Source organism: Syngnathus scovelli, chromosome 16 (assembly GCF_024217435.2).
Source record: "Syngnathus scovelli strain Florida chromosome 16, RoL_Ssco_1.2, whole genome shotgun sequence".
Classification (NCBI taxonomy): domain Eukaryota; kingdom Metazoa; phylum Chordata; class Actinopteri; order Syngnathiformes; family Syngnathidae; genus Syngnathus; species Syngnathus scovelli.
The window spans coordinates 6,475,219-6,493,694 of NC_090862.1; the positions used below are offsets into that span (position 1 = coordinate 6,475,219).

Consider the following 18,476-nt stretch of genomic DNA (forward strand, 5'->3'; position numbering starts at 1 on the left):
CAAGTACTTTTGTTTTTGTGTGTATTAGGTGCGAGAAGCTGGCAGAAACTATCTGGCAGAACCGGCAACAGATCCGGAGAGCGGAGCACCTCAGACAACAGCTGCCCATCCCCGGTCCTATCGAAGACCTCCTCAATGAACTCAACAGCACTATCACAGACATCATCTCAGCTTTGGTCACAAGGTAGCTACAAAAATGCAAATCATTTTACCCGGTAACATTCTTTGAAATGTTTCACATTAACTCATTAACTACCATTGACGACTACAGACGTCAAACATCCAAGGCGCATGGTTCAACCCTATTTCTGTGCCCCCCCTCCCCTCTTTCTTGTCAGCACTTTCATTATTGAGAAACAGCCCCCCCAGGTGCTCAAAACCCAAACCAAGTTCGCCGCCACCGTGCGCCTCCTGGTCGGCGGCAAGCTGAACGTGCACATGAACCCACCGCAGGTCAAGGCAACCATCATCAGCGAGCAGCAGGCCAAGGCGCTCTTGAAGAACGAGAACACCAGGAAGTAAGTTTAGATCTGTCGAGATGTTTATGTAGGATTTCACTCCATTCACACCTCACCACACAACCATGACTGGAACTCCAACAATGCCTTGGGAGAGTCCACGCAGAATCTACTTTAACTACCGTTCGGCCGCCTTGTTCCACATTCCAAACGCAGCAGGCGTGCGTCAGCACTTAAATCTGTGAACAATACCGCTGTTATCTTGTCTTTTTTTTCTTCTTCATGCGCAAGCACGGAAAAAGAATCAAATGCTGTTAAGTATTTTATGCTGGGGGAAAAAAAATTGCTCTTGAGAAACTCCTCGATGCTGTTTTCTTCCCTGTAGTGACAGCAGTGGGGAAATTCTGAACAACAACTGCGTGATGGAGTATCACCAGACCACGGGCACACTCAGCGCTCACTTCAGAAACATGGTGAGGGCCCTCGTACGAGCTACCCCGCTCGGTTTTAAAGCCGCTAAGGGTTGTCAGCGCATTTCCTCAAATAGCCACCATGGTCGTTTTTATTTATTACCTCAAATGTCAGGGCATCTATTTGTTTGAGTGGATGAAAAGTATAGCTAGAAAGGGACGCTTTTCTCCATTTTCCTTTTGCTCTCCGTTTCTTGAGGATGCTAAATGAACAGACTGCAGTAATGAGCACCAAAAGATGGATGTGCTCTTATCTTGCTGGAAGCAGCCATTTGTGCTTTGATTCGCACAATGACTCATGGCTGTGCTTGTCGAATGTATGGACAGTCCTTGAAGAGGATTAAGCGGTCGGACAGGAGAGGAGCCGAATCGGTCACGGAAGAGAAGTTCACCATTCTTTTTGAGTCCCAGTTCAGCGTCGGAGGAAATGAGCTCGTCTTCCAAGTGAAGGTGAGAGAACACAAATAATTTTAATAAATAGCATCTTTTGTACCGCCTTGACTGACAGCATAAAAAGTGTCTGTCTATATGTGTTGCTGCACTGTTTGCTAATTCTGCAAGTCCTTCTATAGCGTTTTTCATTGTGTGCTAGCATTGAGCTAGCAGACCTTCGCCGGTTTTGTGGGTTGCTCTGCAGTAGATCCAGATTGAAAAGAAAAACTTGATGTTGGTTTTGTTGATGTCCCCGTAGACGTTATCGCTGCCTGTTGTGGTGATAGTCCACGGGAGCCAAGACAATAACGCCACGGCGACGGTGCTGTGGGACAACGCTTTTGCGGAGCCTGTGAGTAAACCTTTTGATATCTATTGTTAACCAGCGCCGCTATTTGCTCATGTGCAATTCAGAAACGTTTTATTTTATTTTTTTACTTCAAACCACGTCCTCACAAGAATCAATGGTGTCGATCAATGCCAGTTTTTGTAGTTTTAAGCAAAAGGCGGGTTGGTGAAAATCTGAAAACCTTCTGCTATCAATCCATCTTTAAAGCTCGCTCATGACCCGAGTAACGCTCAGCGGTCGGCGGCAGGGGTGGGGGGGTTGGGCGCTTTACAAAAACATCAGCAGCAGCAGCATGGGCGCCCTAGGGAAGTATTTCAGGTCTGCCTCAGCACAGCGGGCATCTACATTTCACACGCTGTCGATAACCACAGCCCGCTGTGCGCAGTGGTGTGTAACGCCGTGACTCATCTCTAATGGCAAGGCTTCAAACCTTCGTCGGGGTCAAAATGTTGTGGCGACAGTTTCAATAAAAAGGAAAAAAAAATTCTTTTAGGTCCGTTATTAATTTTAGAATTCGTTTTTTTCCCCCCCACGTATTTCAATGGAAGTAAAATATTGCGTAATAACAAGACTCTGTCGTCCTCAGGGCCGCGTGCCTTTCCTGGTCCCGGACAAGGTGCTCTGGCCTCAGCTGTGCGAGGCCATTAACATGAAATACAAGGCAGAGGTGCAGAGCAACCGTGGACTCTCTGAGGAGAACCTGGTCTTCCTCGCCCAGAAGGCTTTCGGGAGCTGCAGCACCAGCATCGAAGACGATCGCAATATGACCATGACCTGGTCACAGTTTAACAGAGTCAGTTTCCTCGTGATTCCACCGCAATATAAAGACTTGTTGTGTTCTCTGTTCCCGCAGGGATTTTTTTTTTTTCCCTTCCCACAGCCCGCCCGGAATTACTGAGCCATTTGTGAAGCGTGCTTGTTTTCCATTGAGTGATGCTTAGCAACTCTGTAGTACAATTCCACGCCTGAGCTTCGTTTTCATCATAATGGCTGTTTGGTGAAAAGATGGTGGCTTGTTTTGTGTGTGACAAAGAGGCCAACACAATATAGCAATTACAGCTCGTTCGGTTTCGGCGGCACGGCGTCGCAAAGAAACGCTTCATGTTGTATTCTGCTCCTCAGGAAAGCCTGCCCGGCAGGAACTTCACATTTTGGCAGTGGTTTGACGGCGTGATGGAGCTGACCAAGAAGCATCTCAAGCCGCACTGGAATGACGGGTGAGCGTGTCTTGTCAGTGTGGAGCCTGCAGAAAAAAATCGTTTTTGTCTGCCTCCTCCATGGCAACCGGCGTACGCGCGAAGAATAAAGGGTCGGAGCTGTGCACGGCTAACGCTTCCTCCTTTCTCTTTTAAGCGCCATACTGGGCTTTGTAAACAAGCAGCAGGCTCAAGACATGCTGATGTCCAAACCCAATGGCACTTTTCTGCTGCGCTTTAGCGACTCGGAGATCGGAGGGGTCACCATCGCCTGGGTGGCCGAAAACCCCAACAAAGCAGGTTTGAGGGCCACTCAAGATCGCACAAGCAGTTTCAATCTACTGATTGCTCTTGCTTTTAGAGGCAATAATAATTGTAATTATAATAATGGATTTGATTTATAACGCACTTTACGCATGATGGCATATTGCTATTGTACTGCCTGCGGTAGAACTCAAAAGGCATTTGCCAGCCGCCACTTTATTCATTTTGCTCCAATTACGTTGCTGCCTTTACAGGCTGCTGCAAAAAATTAAGTGGAGATGCAATTAGCCGTAAACGCCATTGACGCTAAAGTACCGTACTCACCGATATGGACTGCAGTCGAAAATCGATTGAAATAAAACCATCTCTGGTCCATTTTCCAGGGGAGAGAATGGTGTGGAACCTCATGCCCTACACAACCAAAGACTTTACCATTCGCTCTCTGGCCGACCGCATCAGCGATCTCAACCACCTCCTCTTCCTCTACCCCGACAGGCCCAAGGACGACGTCTTCTCCAAGTATTACACCCCTCCCCTCTGTAAGTTGCCGCCGTGGTAGCTTCTTCCCTTTCTTCCCCTTTCTACGTTTTTGACACCGTTTCTCCGTTCCCTGTGCAGCCAAGGCGGTGGACGGCTACGTGAAGCCGCAAATCAAACAAGTGGTGCCTGAGTGAGTTGTCCTCGTCCCTTTCCGTTCATCATCGGCTATTTGATCTCGCATTACAGATCAGCAATTACAGTCAGAGGAGGCCAATTAGTGATGCCGAGGGGCTCCTGAGCGAGCGTGCTCTCCGCTCATCATTACAGTTAGCCTCGTTAGCCGCCAAGCAATGCTCTGGCTTCGCTATGGCTGCTGCTTTGCCGTAATGATGCAGCGGGGCGCGGAACTCGCGCTGTGGTGAGTTGCTTAGACGACCGCTAAGAATCACGTGTGTGCGTGTTTTTCCACAGGTTTACAACGGCCAATCCTGATCCAACGAGCGGTAACGCCACCTACATGGATCACGGCGCCTCTCCGGCTCCCGTCAGTCACCCTCACGCTTACGGCTTGTACCCACCCATGTGAGTTACTGCGCCGCGTTATTGAAAAGACGGACATGTCGATTAATTGATTTTAATGGATTTTTGCAATAATATTTTTCAATTACCAATATCACGCAGGAGCGAATCCATGCTGGACGCTGACGGAGATTTCGACCTGGACGACACCATGGACGTGGCGCGCCACGTGGAGGAGCTGCTACGACGGCCTGTGGAGAGCCACTGGGGCGGCCAGCAGTCGTGACCGAGCTAGCGAGCGAGCAAGCGGCTCATGGTTTCAATTCCAATCATCTCATCTGTTTTGCCCTCTCCCTCCATTGCTATAATGTGAAATGTTCATAACGGTTGTGGTTTTATTTTATTGTATCGGCGTGAGAGAGCATGTGACTCTTCTTCTTTCAAGTTTTATTTGTGTCCATAAGTATTTGTACAAGATTTCAATGTAAAACAAAAGGCAGACAGTGTTATACAGTATTGGTTAAAAAAACACACACAAAAAAAACACAATAGTGTTCAATCGTCAGTGTGCATGCGTTCACTTGATTTTAACATGCTACTGTATGGAGAAAAAAAAAAAAAATCTATTTTATATTTCTGTTTTTAATGAATGTTGTCTGAATGTTGACAAAAAAAAGCTGGAATGTTACTCAAAAACCTCTGGTTACAGCAAACACTCGCACACACAAAAAAGTGGTTACACCCTCAGCGGATGATGGAACCTCGCCACCGGGTGCACCTTGGCACCTTTGTCTGATGCTTTTCAAAAATGCTGCCTGCTTGTGCTCTCAGGTTACCCCCCCCTCTCCCACCTTCTCAACGGTCCTGCCTTGCCTTAGCCCACATCTCACAAGCCACCGTGTTTTAACCCTCTGTGTAAACGGTCACGACGCAATCATGGCACCAAGTCCATCAGCGGCTGAGCACATAAATAGCCTCATCCTCAGGAATGCATTGCTCTGGTCACAACAGATGTATGTGAATATAAATTACATTATGTGTAACAACGCTGCCCCCTTCCCCTTCCTGAAGTTTGTTGTCTGTTCATCTCATGTGTGTTTATCCCCTTCACAAACACACATTGTTGGATCTCTGTGTAAATTTCTTTTCTCAATCTGAGTTGTTTGTACGCTTGGTGTTGTTGTCTTCTGTCGTTGTGCTTTGGAGGCCTTTCCAGAAAGAGAAAAAACAGAACAGAACAGCTGTCATTGGCAGTGAAATGACAATTGAAAGAAAGAAAAAAAAAAGAACTATCGCTTATAAATAAACGCTCTATTTTTTAAGTTTAAACTTTAGTGTGGTGGCTTGGATGAAACAGTTTTCACTAAGTTGGGTAAAAACATCTAGTTGTGTATGTAAACATATGTATTCATTGTGTATGTCTGAGGAAAGCCCCTTTTCTTCAAAATCAAATAATTGCCTTTCGAAACAGATCAAAGATTTTCCACGTTGAAACAAAATTAGGTGAGCAAAATTTTAAACAGTAAATTACAAGAGGGCATGAGAAAGAACATTTGGTTGGCTATTTTAGATGTCTTACTATTGTAAATATTGTCTAATTCTAGAATTTGTTTTTTTGTTATTGCTGTATTTTGACGCAAAGCTTCCTGTAAACAAAAAAAACCAAAAAAGTTTAATACACTTTTTCAGTGTTTAATTGGCGTAGAACACGTAAGTAGCCTCACGCTGAAGTCCTCTGCTGCCCTCTAACGGTCAAACGGTATATATTTTGGTGGGCTTCAATTTACTTCACTCTTGAGATTTGCGCCTCTTCTGTTTTACCACTAGGTGTCAGTAAAACACAGTAAATCAAACTGATGGCTCAAAAATTGGACCGACACCCTACATGGTTTAATTTTACGCATTTTTCTGGGTCAAATTGTGTATTTTGTTTTATAAAACAACCCAAAGTGGTTCCTGGGTCGGTCCAATTTTCTACCCCGCAAATTGTAAGTCAAATGGAAGACAAGTAGTGGATCAATTGTTTACCCTTTTTTTTCTTTTTTTTTTTCAAAATTAAACCAGCACTGCGCCGATAAATCCTTGCTTGACCGTGTGACTCCGTCGCCCCCTCCCTCTGCTTCTCTTTGGATGCCAGCTGGGATTACCAGGTGATCGATAGGCACCTGTCATCAATACATGGCAGCTGCGGGAGGAGGAGAAAGACAAGGGGAGGAGGGCCCATTAGATGGCAGTCTGAGAAGATCCTCCCGATGAGAGTTCGACAGCGGGAGTGGCGCCGGCTGGCAGGCATCCGCTACAGGAAGCGACTGCAAACCTCAAACTCTTGGAAAACTTAAAAAAATATATTTTATTATGGTGCTGACTCAGCGCAAACCCCTTTGTGGTTCAAACCAGATGATTTTTTAGGCGGTGAAACCGAGATGCTGTTATAACCAAAATCTTAAATACTATTTCTACTTTTGTGATGAAAAAGCCAAAGATTTTGAAACTTGCGTGTTTAAGGGGACATCTTATGACTTTAAAGTGCAGCATTTAGTGGCTGAGCTTTTAAAAGCACAACATTTACGTAAATAATTTCTGACAATGCATAATGCATGAGTCAAGAAAGAGAGTGGCAGAGTCTGCTTCTTCCTGTCCCACAGCACACACAAAATAATTCTCGTCACGTGACGTCACATGACGTCAAGTTATCACGTGACCTGACGTCTCATTCAGATTTCATTGCGGTGCGTTTATATTGTTGAGCCTACACATGGATCCACTTATCACCATCGAGGCCTGCATCCTGCCTCGGGGGAAAACCTGGCAAAGCGACCTTTGACCCGCTAAATATCCGCCCCGCCCTTCCGGTCGATAGGTCTGACCTTTAAAGCGTAATTAGCAGGACTGATTACAATAAGTCGTGGTTGTGTCTTGATTTTTTTTTTTTTTTTTCCTCTGTAAGTCCTGGAAATTTAAATGACGATGCAATTGTGTTGCAGCTATGGCAGCGGACAAAAATATTGGGACATGGATTGCTGCAATAATCCAGAATGCTTTTACTTTTGTACAACTTCCAGCATTTTATTTTTAAATACACGATTCTGTCCTCCTAAATAAGTACAGATTGTGGATACTTTTCACCTCTGGAAAAGTAAAAGTCCAACTCCAATTCCGTTCCTCCATTAATCATTTGTCAAATTTTTAAACAGTTCAGGGAGCTGCTTTACTTTGCGTGGTAATGATGGTGCGTGCCTACGTCGACGGGCACGCGCGGCACCGTGCTCGCGTCGCGCTCGTGCCCGCGCAGTCTTGAATTTGTCCCGCGGATGCACGCCAGTTGTGAGCAGTGTATGTTGGTCCAAACGACAAGACTGTGCCGGTTCGGTAAGAGCACAAGTGGAGTAGTAGCACAGCCCTTCGGGACCAGAAGGTTCGGAAGCCGGACCGCTTCCGAGTTGCGGGCTTGTCGCAGTGAAGGAGCGAAGAAGCGGGGGGCACCGGCCGGCCGGCTCCCTGTTTCGGGCACCAGGCGAAGTCCGAGTCGCCTTTTTGTGGATTAAAAAACAGAAATGGGCCGCTGCCGCAAAACTGCGGAGGTGTTGCTGTTGCTGCTTCTGTGAACCATGGCGGGGCTCCACGCTTCTTCGGATCCATCGGGACATTTTCTGGACTTGAGCCGGTCGACGCAAGCCTCCGCCGCTGCAGGGTTCGGCGGCGGTGGAGGCGGGGCCACCCGGCCCTACTTGGAGGTGTCGGCCGACGCTGCCCGGAGCTTCGGAGCCGATGGAGTGTACAGCAACGGCCGGTACCGGGAGCTGAGCAGCCCGACGGTAGGCATTCGCAGCCGGGATCCATCCACGGAGAGGAGCCAGGGAGGAGCGAACACACCTTGCGGCATCATGAAGGTTGGTTGGCTCAAATCAAGTCTCAAGGTGACACCAGCTAGCATGAGTGTTGTTGCGGTCCAGTTGCAGAAGGAACCAGGTTGATGTGAGGAGCCAAATAGAATAGAAATAAAAAGCAGCCCTCCAAATAATTACTTGAGGTGGAAAATAAGCACTAACGAGTGCGTAACCTCTGTTTTATTTATTCCATAAATAGTGCATGAACGTCAAATAGAACAAAGTTCACTTTAAACAGAGTTTAAAAAAAATAAAGAAATGGTCTTCAATCAACTTTCTTTGGTTACTCAAATGAAAAAGAACACCAGGCAGACGCTTTCAATTATGTAATTAAAAGTAATTTGATCCCATTGCACTTTGACATGCGGTTACATTTATCAGCGATGTTGACATCTCTTTCCTTAATCCAAAATGTGAGTTGCTGTTTATGATTTGTGCTTTGCTTTTTTTGAATGCGTGCAAGCCTTTCTGTAGTCGGAATGGCGCAGACTTCAAAACTTCATTTTGTATTCGCGTGCTGCGGTTGACCCTGCTGGTTTTATTCCTCTGAGCATAACATCTTGCAACATCTTTTTTAAGTTTCTCAAGCTCCAAGTGGAGTTCTTGTACTCATTTTGGACACTGCGCGTGACGGAAGCTGCTATTTTCCACAGTCCATCCGTTCATTTGCATACATTTACTACACTTTCAAAAGGTTGTTTACGTGTACTGCTTGTGGTCATGTGACTTCCCGGCTCCGTTTGATTGGTCAAAAGGAATTAAATCTCCGTCGTAGTTACGTCGGTGGTTCGTCAACTAAGCTAACAAATACTAAAGTAAAAGTCAAAAGTATGTGGATTAAAACTACTCTGACTTTCACAGTGCATTATTTTCCGTACTGACCATTATTTATTGTTGTCCAATAAAGCTGTGCACATTAGAAAAGTGGAGTCCAATAAAGCTTGATGTGCCGAGAGCTTTTTCATTAGGGCTGTGATTTCCTTTTAATTGGTTGTTGTGAAGTGATTGCTATTCAAGCATGTCTCGTACTTTTGTCATCGTGAGGATCTTTTTCACCTAAGCCTCTGTAAATAGGAGCAAACAGAATCCAATTTTTGTACGAGGGCTTGTTCTCGGGAGGACCCATTAAAGTTTTGGTGAGAAGCAGATTTGCATAATGTATCTTGGGGTGTATACTGGTTGTTGGTTGAGGATCATTAACTTGATGTGGTCCAAAAATAAGCAGAGAGCGGCAAAAAGACTGCAATGACGAGTCAGCGTCCTTTTAAAAGTACAACGCCGCTCTTGTATTCCGGCCCACTCTCTGATGAGAGTTTGTTCAGCAGCAGCAGCCGACGCTCACTTCTTAGATCAACTCATAATTGGGTTCTCGTGGCGACAGCTCTCGCGCCCTCCAACAAACAAGTTTGGGCAAAAACATCAGCTTGCGCAACGTGCCACCGCCGCTCCAATGTCACCAAACCGACTTTCAACATGGCTGCCGCTAATTAAATCTGCATACATTTAAAGCCATTGTCTTGTTTAGACTTAATTTGCATGTTTGAGTTCAGACATTGTGTCCGTCTGAATTGCGGCCCCGTTATGTAATGCCGACAGTGGGCGGCGATTCCAGACTGGTTTCCGGCGACCGATTCCGAGCACATCCCGGCACACAAACTACTAATTTAGTGATGACAGCATCGCCCTCAGAATGTCCCGAAATCATCAAGCGGCCACGTCTCATTTCTCCTCCCTTCTTCTTCCTTCCTCCCAGTTAAAGCCGGAATTCCCACACTTCCAAAGCTCCAAAGAGATGGAAGAAGTGTGCAATCCAGCCTCACCCCATTAGGAACCTAGATCAATAATGATCTCACGGTTATCATCTTTCCCCGTCTGAGGTCATATCTTCCGTCTTGCCTCCCTTGCGCGGGAGTGCATACGACTCATACTTCACATTCATCTAATGGGCTGGAGCCCAAATGTGTATAGTCATCATGTGAGGAACATACTTGGATGCTTAGTAAGAGCACTGACGGAGTGAATCAGGTCAAAAGGACGCATGGATTGCCTCAGATTGGAGGTGACTCTTTCAGAAATCACATCCCAGAGTTTGGCTGCGCCGAAAAAAGACATCTGTTGTCGAATGTGATAAGTGGAAAACAATGGCAGTTTTTGGAAAGACAGGATTTTGTGTCCCTCCCGCGTGACTTGCGTCCAATGCTAACCCGGTATTTGATTACATAGCGCATAATCATATCAGATGATGAGAATTGGAAAGAGCATCGATCCACGCATGACTGGGTCTATCACGGGGGTTCCTTGGGAAAATGAGCTCTTTACCTGAATTTTAATTTCACCTAATGGTACATATGTGAGCGGCGCTACATATTTTTAGAAAACACGCCTTGGCACAGCAGTTGGAGATTTCGTAGATTAAGTCATTAGATTGTGGCTATTTAGAGGCCCGGCTCCCTATTTTAACTCGACCTTTGATGCGGTTAAGTTGTCCTCAAGAAGGGTTATACTTAGTATCGTGGGATTGCTAAACACTGCTAGCTTAATCCTTCCTTGTCTTTTATTCCTTTAGAGGATCATGACTTGACATTGGACTCGTTATTTTAGGTGTCAAATTGTGACTCAGTCAGAGAGGTTCGGTCAGACACCAATCTGATGAAAAGTGACGAGCACTTGGGTTTGATTAGAAGATGACTTTGGGATAGCCTTGACTGTTCCCGGACGGTATTTTGTCATTGAATGATTCCTGTTTGATTTTATCCGCTGGAGATATTTGTGAGGACTGCGGACAAGATCAACAAGGTTGTGATGGATGAGGACGACAATCTGCCGTTCCACCTGGCTTCTCTGCGGCTTGTTTTTTACTGCTCTCCGAACATACGGCACTTGTATTCACTGCCTTTATTTTTGCTGGGTGTTTTATTGAGCGCCGAGCGACTGCGGGGAAACGAAACTGTGCTTTAAAGTCAACGACCTGTGACCGGAGTTGAAATAACTTGCGTCCATCAAAGCCAGTTCCACGGAATGAAAAGATGGAATGATTGCCTTTAAAAAATATATATATCAATACACTATTGATCTAAAGCAACTAATTCAGTAATGCGGTGCGTCAAGGCTGGATCAAGGAAAAAATGTTCACGCTCTTCATCACAATTGTAACACTTCAGGAGCTATCATTGAATAATTCCGTTTTGATGTTATAAACAGAACCTCTTCTGTTCTGTCGGTCTAGCGACAAGCGTAGCGTGTCATTCTCACTGATGGATCAAAATGGAGGGTTAAGAGCGTGACAAATGAGCGCGGACGGTTCGTGTATGCGTGTGGTCGAGTCAGAGTCGGAGTCACGGTGGCTGCAGGAAGTGATGTCAGCGAAGGAAATTGGATGTGCGAGACCTTCGGCGCCGCTAGAGTCGAATTATGGGATCTATTAATGGCCTGAGAATTTTATAGGAAGGAAGGAAACCGTGCGAGTGACATGCTTGTTTGGATTTATGCCTTAGTGGGTCAGAAGTGAGAGCCGACTCATGGAAGATTCTCTGCTTCCATTTTGAACAGTCCTTCGGAAGAAGTGATCTTCTGACAGGGACAGCTTGTGTGTAGCGCATGCGGTTTGCAGCCAGCTGCTTCCCCCCCCCCCGACGCTGAATCTTACATTGTCACAACGTCTCATCATTTCCGTACTTGGGGCCCGTTTGACTCCCTTGGGGAAGAATCCATGCAAATCACAGCGAGGCCCGCGTTGGCGCCACCGGTCGTGTATGTAAATTTATCGACGAGCGACACGTGCGCAAACTTGGCTAGGAATTCACAGATGGCGCCATTTGTCTTGTTTGCCACGCAGATGGCCCGGACGACAACGACAAACTGCTTTTCGTGGATGCGATGGAATCGTCGGGTTTTGCAAATGTCATCATTGACCTCCATCAAGCTAGCAAACTAATCAAATGAAGCAATCAACGATGATTCCAATGAAGTCTGGCACAGATTCTTAGCTTTATAAGTCTTGTGTTCAGAATAGGCTCTCAGACATAATTCAGGATTTCCTCTTCCACACAACTGGAACGTTGTCCCACAAAAAAATGAAAACAGCAAAGCTGAAATGTCCCCGAAGCGAAGGCCGCTCATACCACATAGTAGATAACATGCGTGAGCATGTCGCCTAAACATTCCATCGACGCTCGCGCCACACTTTGGTATTTTATTTACAGCATGGGCTCAGTATCGCGATGTACTACGCATGTATGTTCGTATCCATACGTGAGCCCGGATGGTCTGTAGAAAAGCTTCAGTCAGTCTTGAGAATATCTTAAATATGTGTCGGGGCTTTGGCGGATTAGGGAGTGCTGGGAGGAGGGGTGATGGTGGTCGCTTGGAAGGCAGCGTGATGTGTTCCAGGCTTTCAGCTCCAGACTGCAAATCACTTTTTGTTTTGTTGTGAAATGTACCGTGTGCATTGGGGGAATGTTTTTTTCTACTTTTTGTAATTGAAGTGAGTTGAACTAATCGACACCAAGTTGGGTGGGCATGTCTGAGAAGTCTCAAGGACCCTTACTGAAAATTTAATATGAGACTGAGTGGAAACCTCGACACTTTAATTACATTAATTTTCCAATTATTTTGAAGACCTTTTAAAGAGATGGCGTGAGAATAAACACCAGGAAATAAATTTGGGGATTATCACGATGACGTGCGGGTCACGAGGAACAAGGAGAAATACAACCAAAAAACTTATAAGGAAGTGAGAGTGGGGAAGGATGGCGGCAAGGAAGCGGCGCCTACATTTTGCATGTCCTTGCGTCACGCTGTCCTGGCGTAAACTGCCAATGGCCGTTTTTGTCATGTTTGCTCGCCAATTCCATCCTATTAAACTCTAATAAAAATTTCCCATCACTTCCCAATAGTCCACTCCAGTCATGTTAGGCCGCATCGCAACCACTCCCGATGTATTCGTGCTCAAGGGCTCCATCAATACGGGATGTCGCACTTTGACCCCATCCCGCGAGAGGATAAACGGCCGCTCTGACACAACGTATGCGCCAATCACACCGAGGCGTGTCCCGGCCATAGCAACTCTTGTCGGTCCAAATCAATATCGTGCGGTCAGGGGAGGGGAGGCTGGATGTTGCAAGATGCTTTTGACTGATAGCTGCCTTGCCGCTTCCTTGCATCACTTATGTGGCGTTGACGGCGGGAAATTGGATCCGCTCTCCTCGCCGGCTGGAAGTGGCTTTTGATAAATGACGGCTGTGCAAAGACGAGGGAGGATGAGGACAAACTCAAAGCATATGTGAACGCTGTGGCTGGTTAAATTCACTTCCTAAAAACATGTTGGCATAGCATAGCCTTACATCGAAGAATCATAACACAGCTTGCATTCTTATTTCAATGTACATAGACTTAACCTTACTACCCTCCATCTCTGCAAAAACAATAACAACCCCCACTTGCTCGACTCTCCTCCATCCTTTTTTTTTTTTTTTTTTGTTATTCATTCCGTTTGCGATCCCCTGCCTTGTTTCTGCAAACGAGTGGGCGGATCATCCAAAGTGTCAGCGCTGTGCAAAGACGCAAATGAAGACCGTGAGTGTCTCCGGAGGCTGCAGCGTTAAGTGGCAGCTGTAATTGAGGCTGCACCTCCGGGGGGGGGCATGTGCATATGCATGCTTAGTTCCATATCTTAAGCAACAATAACGCACGCACACATAAGCATTCTCCTCACGGCCACATACTATGTCAACAAACGCAGGCGAACGGGGAGTCGCGCACCTGTTTTTTCCCGACACACTCGAACACGCATCTACACGCTCAGCCACATCTGCAAAGCTTGAGGGGGGCCTCGCCGAGCGCGGCATGAGGCGAGAGTGAAAACACTGTGAATACTAATCATCGGGCCATGAGGCGACGGCCTTGAGTGACGTGCGTTAGACAGACCTTGAGCGGGCTTCTCATCTGCATGCCACTTTGTGTTTTTGTCACCGAATGTTCCTCGCCATTCATACACAAGGTCGTTGCACGTAGTTCTGGGTATCAACAATAAGAAAAGACAGGGTAGAATAGAATCCGGATTTCAAAGGTTTTGCGTTGCCTTCATTTTTCTCTGCAGCCGTATAATATTTTGTCAATGGAGGCAGGGGGCGGGGCTTATGTTTTGGGGCTGCTTTGCTACTCTGGCACGGGATATTTTGAAATCAAATGAAAAATGCTTAAAATAAATGTTTTCAGACGACAACAAGTGGCAAAATACGATTTTAAAGGATATGACAAAGAATGAAGACATTAAATCAATTATCAACCAAATATTACTAGTATAAGTGGCAAAATAATTGTGATGTGGTTGTCCCAATGAAACTCGCTCCTTGCGTGTTCTATAAATAAACAGCCCGCATATTTCAACAAAACCTCAATCTACTGTCCTTACTTTGGCTCTTTTGTTCCCAACGCTGAGATATTTTTATCTCCGCTCGCAATCGCAGATGTGTCACTTTCAAGAGCGGAAGAGTCAACGTTATCTTTTGACTTTCCAAAAAAAGCAGAAGTGCAACTATTTTTTTTTTCAATATGCCCTGTATTTTATTTATGCATTTCATATTTTAAACAGAAAACAAATGCACTGGTAAAAATAAAAAAAAATGTGTTGTCTTCAAAGCTTCACCTGTGTCGACCGGGTACGTCCTGAAAAAGCTCCACCTTTGCAATGCCCACGTTCTTCCCCCTCCCTCATCACGTTCCCATCAGGCCGCTCTACATTTTCACGCCGTTCGTGCAGAACTAAAGCGGGGATGAGTCACTTTGCAGTGGCGCTCACGTAGCTGTCCTTCAGACCACCTCTGCACACAGACATACACAATAACAACTCTGGACTGACTGCTTGCATGCATGAGGCTTGACGCTTGATTCATGTTTCTTTCAGGAGCTCATCATTATCATTCAAAACTACAAACATTCCCCCCGAGAGGTTTATTATTTTATTTATTTCTCTTGTTTTGTATATTCTGTATGTAAAAATTCTGTCTGCTCCCTCGGTGAGTGATAATCACAGCATGTTCCGATATCGCCTTCGGGTTAGTCTTGTGTTTTATTCAACTGCCCTTGAACCAGGAGAATAAATAAAAAATTGCGTAAATGTAGTATATTAAGTAGGAACGCTGCAGATGCTTCCTTTGGTGCAACCTAGTGAATATGTTGTGATCCAGTAAGGGGAGCTGTATAAAAATTCTCACCCTGGGGATTCCCCCAAAATCAAGGCTTGCTTGCTGTTTGTTGTCCAGAAAAGTCAGGAAGCAGAAATTATTTAAGGTATGAACATTTAATATGACCCATCAATAATTAATAAATAAAATAAAAACATAAAATATTAAAAAAAAAATAAAGATTTTAAAAATTAAACAATATATATAAATAAATAAATAATTAATAAATAAATACCCTTTAGTCAATAAATGGATCCCAGAGTTCAAAGTGAACATGGTGCATCAGCATTTAGCTGCGATGCTGCAAGTAACTGGAATAAGATACGAACAGAACTATGGTTTTTGGGGAAATGCTTTTGAAACCAGATTTAAAACTGCCCCCCCCCCGCAAAAAAAAAAACTGTTCTTTGAGAACAATTCTATTATCATTTTTTCATCATCTTGCACTGTAGATTCTTTGAGTCATTTTAGTGTATGTCTGTTTAAAAACTTCTCTTTGCTGGCATAATCACTTGCAAACTACCTGATGAGCTCCGCGGCACTTCCTTTAAAGCCCCCCCCCCCTCTCCTCCCATCTGTCCTTATCATTTAATGAGCCTATCCGCAGCACACACACATTCTTGCGTCCATCTTGTTCTCGCAATCTCGCCCCGTTATCGGTGGCAGCCGGCTTATGTGAATCAAGGTAAATGCGGAATGCAACCCGCCCGAAAAAAGGTCACCGCCGATGAATTTCAATTAGCGGTGCCGCCGCCTGCAAATGGCAGCCGCTTGTAATCTGGGTCCAAGGATATCAGCGTTTTGATTGACAGTTTTATCTTGTGGAGAAATAAGAAAATGGCGCTAATGTGGCAGCTGCTTGGGAGGCAAATGTAAAATCAATAAAATGGAGTACAGTTATTATTTTCGCTTCGGCTGCGAGCGCGGAAACGTCTTCCTGCAACATTTGCGCACCGCTGATAATCTTAAAGGATTATGATGCTCCCAGTTGCTGTTTTTGTTCTCTCATTCGCTAATCAGATTATCTGGCAATTATTTGTCCAAGTTAAGGTTACGTTCCGGGTCAGCGCCTAATTAGTAATGAAGAATAAAGAGAGGTGAACATATGACTGCACGGCAATTCCAAATAAAACAAAATAAAAAAATCAGCATGTGACAGACTGAAGGTAGAACAGAAGATGGATGAAGAGAGCAGCCTGAGATCACTTTAGTGGAAAAATATTTATCATCTCTGCAACAGAATTGCAGGAGTATTGATTTTTTTTTTTCCTCCACTCCGTGTGTAACATACCGGAGGTGTTCTATGCTACACGCTGACCTTTTGTTCTGAGCAGAATTAGGATGTTGTTGTTTTGAAATATTAGCTGTATTACGTAGCATCTTTCTTGTGGACTAAAAAATGGATAATCCAATTGTTGAAGACATTCCGTCTTGAAAACAAGTGCTTGGTACACACTGTTTTTCTAGTTTTATCAAGTAGATCTTAATGTGCTCCTGGCCACGATGGGAGCGCGGCTTAATGCTAATAGCGCTAATCTTTCATGACATTCTGTATAGACAAACAGTTGGTTCTTTATCATCTTCAGCCTAAGCAAAACATGTTCAAACAAGGCTTTGCACTGCAATGTAAAAATAAAAATAAAATCTTCCTGCATCAGTCCGTGGCACCATTTGGGCCAGTTAGGTAGAGAAAATAAAGAAATAAAATCGGGTCACATTAGCCCAAGAGGCAGGTCAGCCCTGGGCGCCAGATGGCCAGCTCAGCCTTGACCACAGGAACTCGATGCACCCACTAGGTGACACGCATATTTACAGGAAAGACTCCCTAATTAGCCCCTCCGGACCTTCTGTTCGCAGTAGTAGGCACGCTTTAGATAACGCAAATATTTTCAGGACAATTTGTGAATTCCAGAGTTGCCTTGTTGATGAAATACATCTTAGAATTGAGCAGTTAATGCTAAGGTCAGATGCCATTAGCGCTGCTTTGCTCGTTTATGAAGCACATGGCAGGTCTGGTTCTCCCGAAAGACGTTTGACATGCTTGGCCTTGGCATTTCTTGCATCTGGGTCACCTTCCGGCATGGCAAAGACATCCGTGCGTGTGTCATTCTCTACTTAACATCTCCTCTTCCTGCTGCTCATTTCTCTCTCTCTCAAGGACTCCCCCTCTTTCCCGAACAGAAGACCTAAAAATAGGAAGCATTGTTCTTCCTGTTGTTTTTTCTTCCGGCAAACATGACGATTCAACCTCCCACCGCGAGATCCATCAGTCAATCCGAGGACTCTCGGATCCCGAATTTATTCTCCGCCGCGCCGGGGATGAACTCCAAGATCACGTTGACCTCCAGAGCGAAGCACTTTGGACTCTTGTCCTCCCCTGTCCTTAGTCCATTTATACAAGAGCTTCCTCGCATGTCCTACATTTGCGTCCACCCCTGGGAGGAAAGAAAATAACTCTCCTCAGCAGTAATTCAACCTACTTCCACACAACTCCTTCGCGTGGCCTTTAAGGGGTCATTTGTTAAGATGGATTTGCATGTTTATTGTATTTGCAACCCGAGTTGTCGTATCTCCTTCTGGTCAATTCTCAAAGGTAATGACTAATTCCACGACGTCATTTTCGAATCCCGAAGTCGGGATGACCACAAGTGTTCATTTGTTTTTCGAAAATCGTTCAGCCCAAGCCGTAAGCACAATTTTTCATGATGAGCGCACAGTCCTGATGATTATGTAAACAAAGAATAATGAGATGCTTTCGCCTCCTCTGGCACAAGTAGGTTCCGCCGGTCGCTCTGCCAACCTCTTGACGAGACGGAAGGCGCCCGGCCAAGGATCGGGCTCACGGTTTTTATTTATAGACCTTGAGTGGGCTTCGCGGACGCAGGCGTGGAATGTTTCAGAGAGGAGAAACGCATCATTGATCAAAGCTCAGACAGCGAGACTTTATTTTTTGCCCAGGGCGAATAATAGCTCGTGGAACAGAGGGTGAGCAACGCCGCCGTTCTCCTTGCCCACGCCGCGTCCCGGGCACCCACACAGGTGACCGGGCTCCACTGAACACCTGCCAGTTGGAGCCTCCCTCCACTCTTTGTGCCGTGTTGAATGGCTGCTGCGCTTTGGATGTTTAAAAATACACACATGGTAGGCGTTTGGAGAGTAAATTCACTCGGCGTGAAGCTGAGATAGATTGTGTGGGCTCTGCATAGAAGCACGAGGTGGACATGTCAACGCAAAGCG

At 45.4% G+C, this 18,476-nt stretch overlaps 1 protein-coding gene across 1 annotated transcript in view; it reads left to right on the forward strand.

The window, feature by feature from the left end:
- Positions 1-18,476, forward strand: part of LOC125983826 (inactive phospholipase C-like protein 2) — a 45,242-nt gene that overhangs the window by 13,069 nt on the left and 13,697 nt on the right. The window contains exons 8-20 of the mRNA XM_049745460.2: positions 29-184; positions 339-518; positions 844-931; positions 1,256-1,378; positions 1,620-1,712; positions 2,296-2,502; positions 2,832-2,926; positions 3,063-3,205; positions 3,553-3,708; positions 3,788-3,839; positions 4,121-4,231; positions 4,331-4,451; positions 7,774-8,058. Of these exons, the coding sequence (XP_049601417.2) occupies positions 29-184; positions 339-518; positions 844-931; positions 1,256-1,378; positions 1,620-1,712; positions 2,296-2,502; positions 2,832-2,926; positions 3,063-3,205; positions 3,553-3,708; positions 3,788-3,839; positions 4,121-4,231; positions 4,331-4,451; positions 7,774-8,058 (1,810 nt within the window). The remainder of the gene's footprint in view (positions 1-28; positions 185-338; positions 519-843; positions 932-1,255; positions 1,379-1,619; positions 1,713-2,295; positions 2,503-2,831; positions 2,927-3,062; positions 3,206-3,552; positions 3,709-3,787; positions 3,840-4,120; positions 4,232-4,330; positions 4,452-7,773; positions 8,059-18,476) is intronic.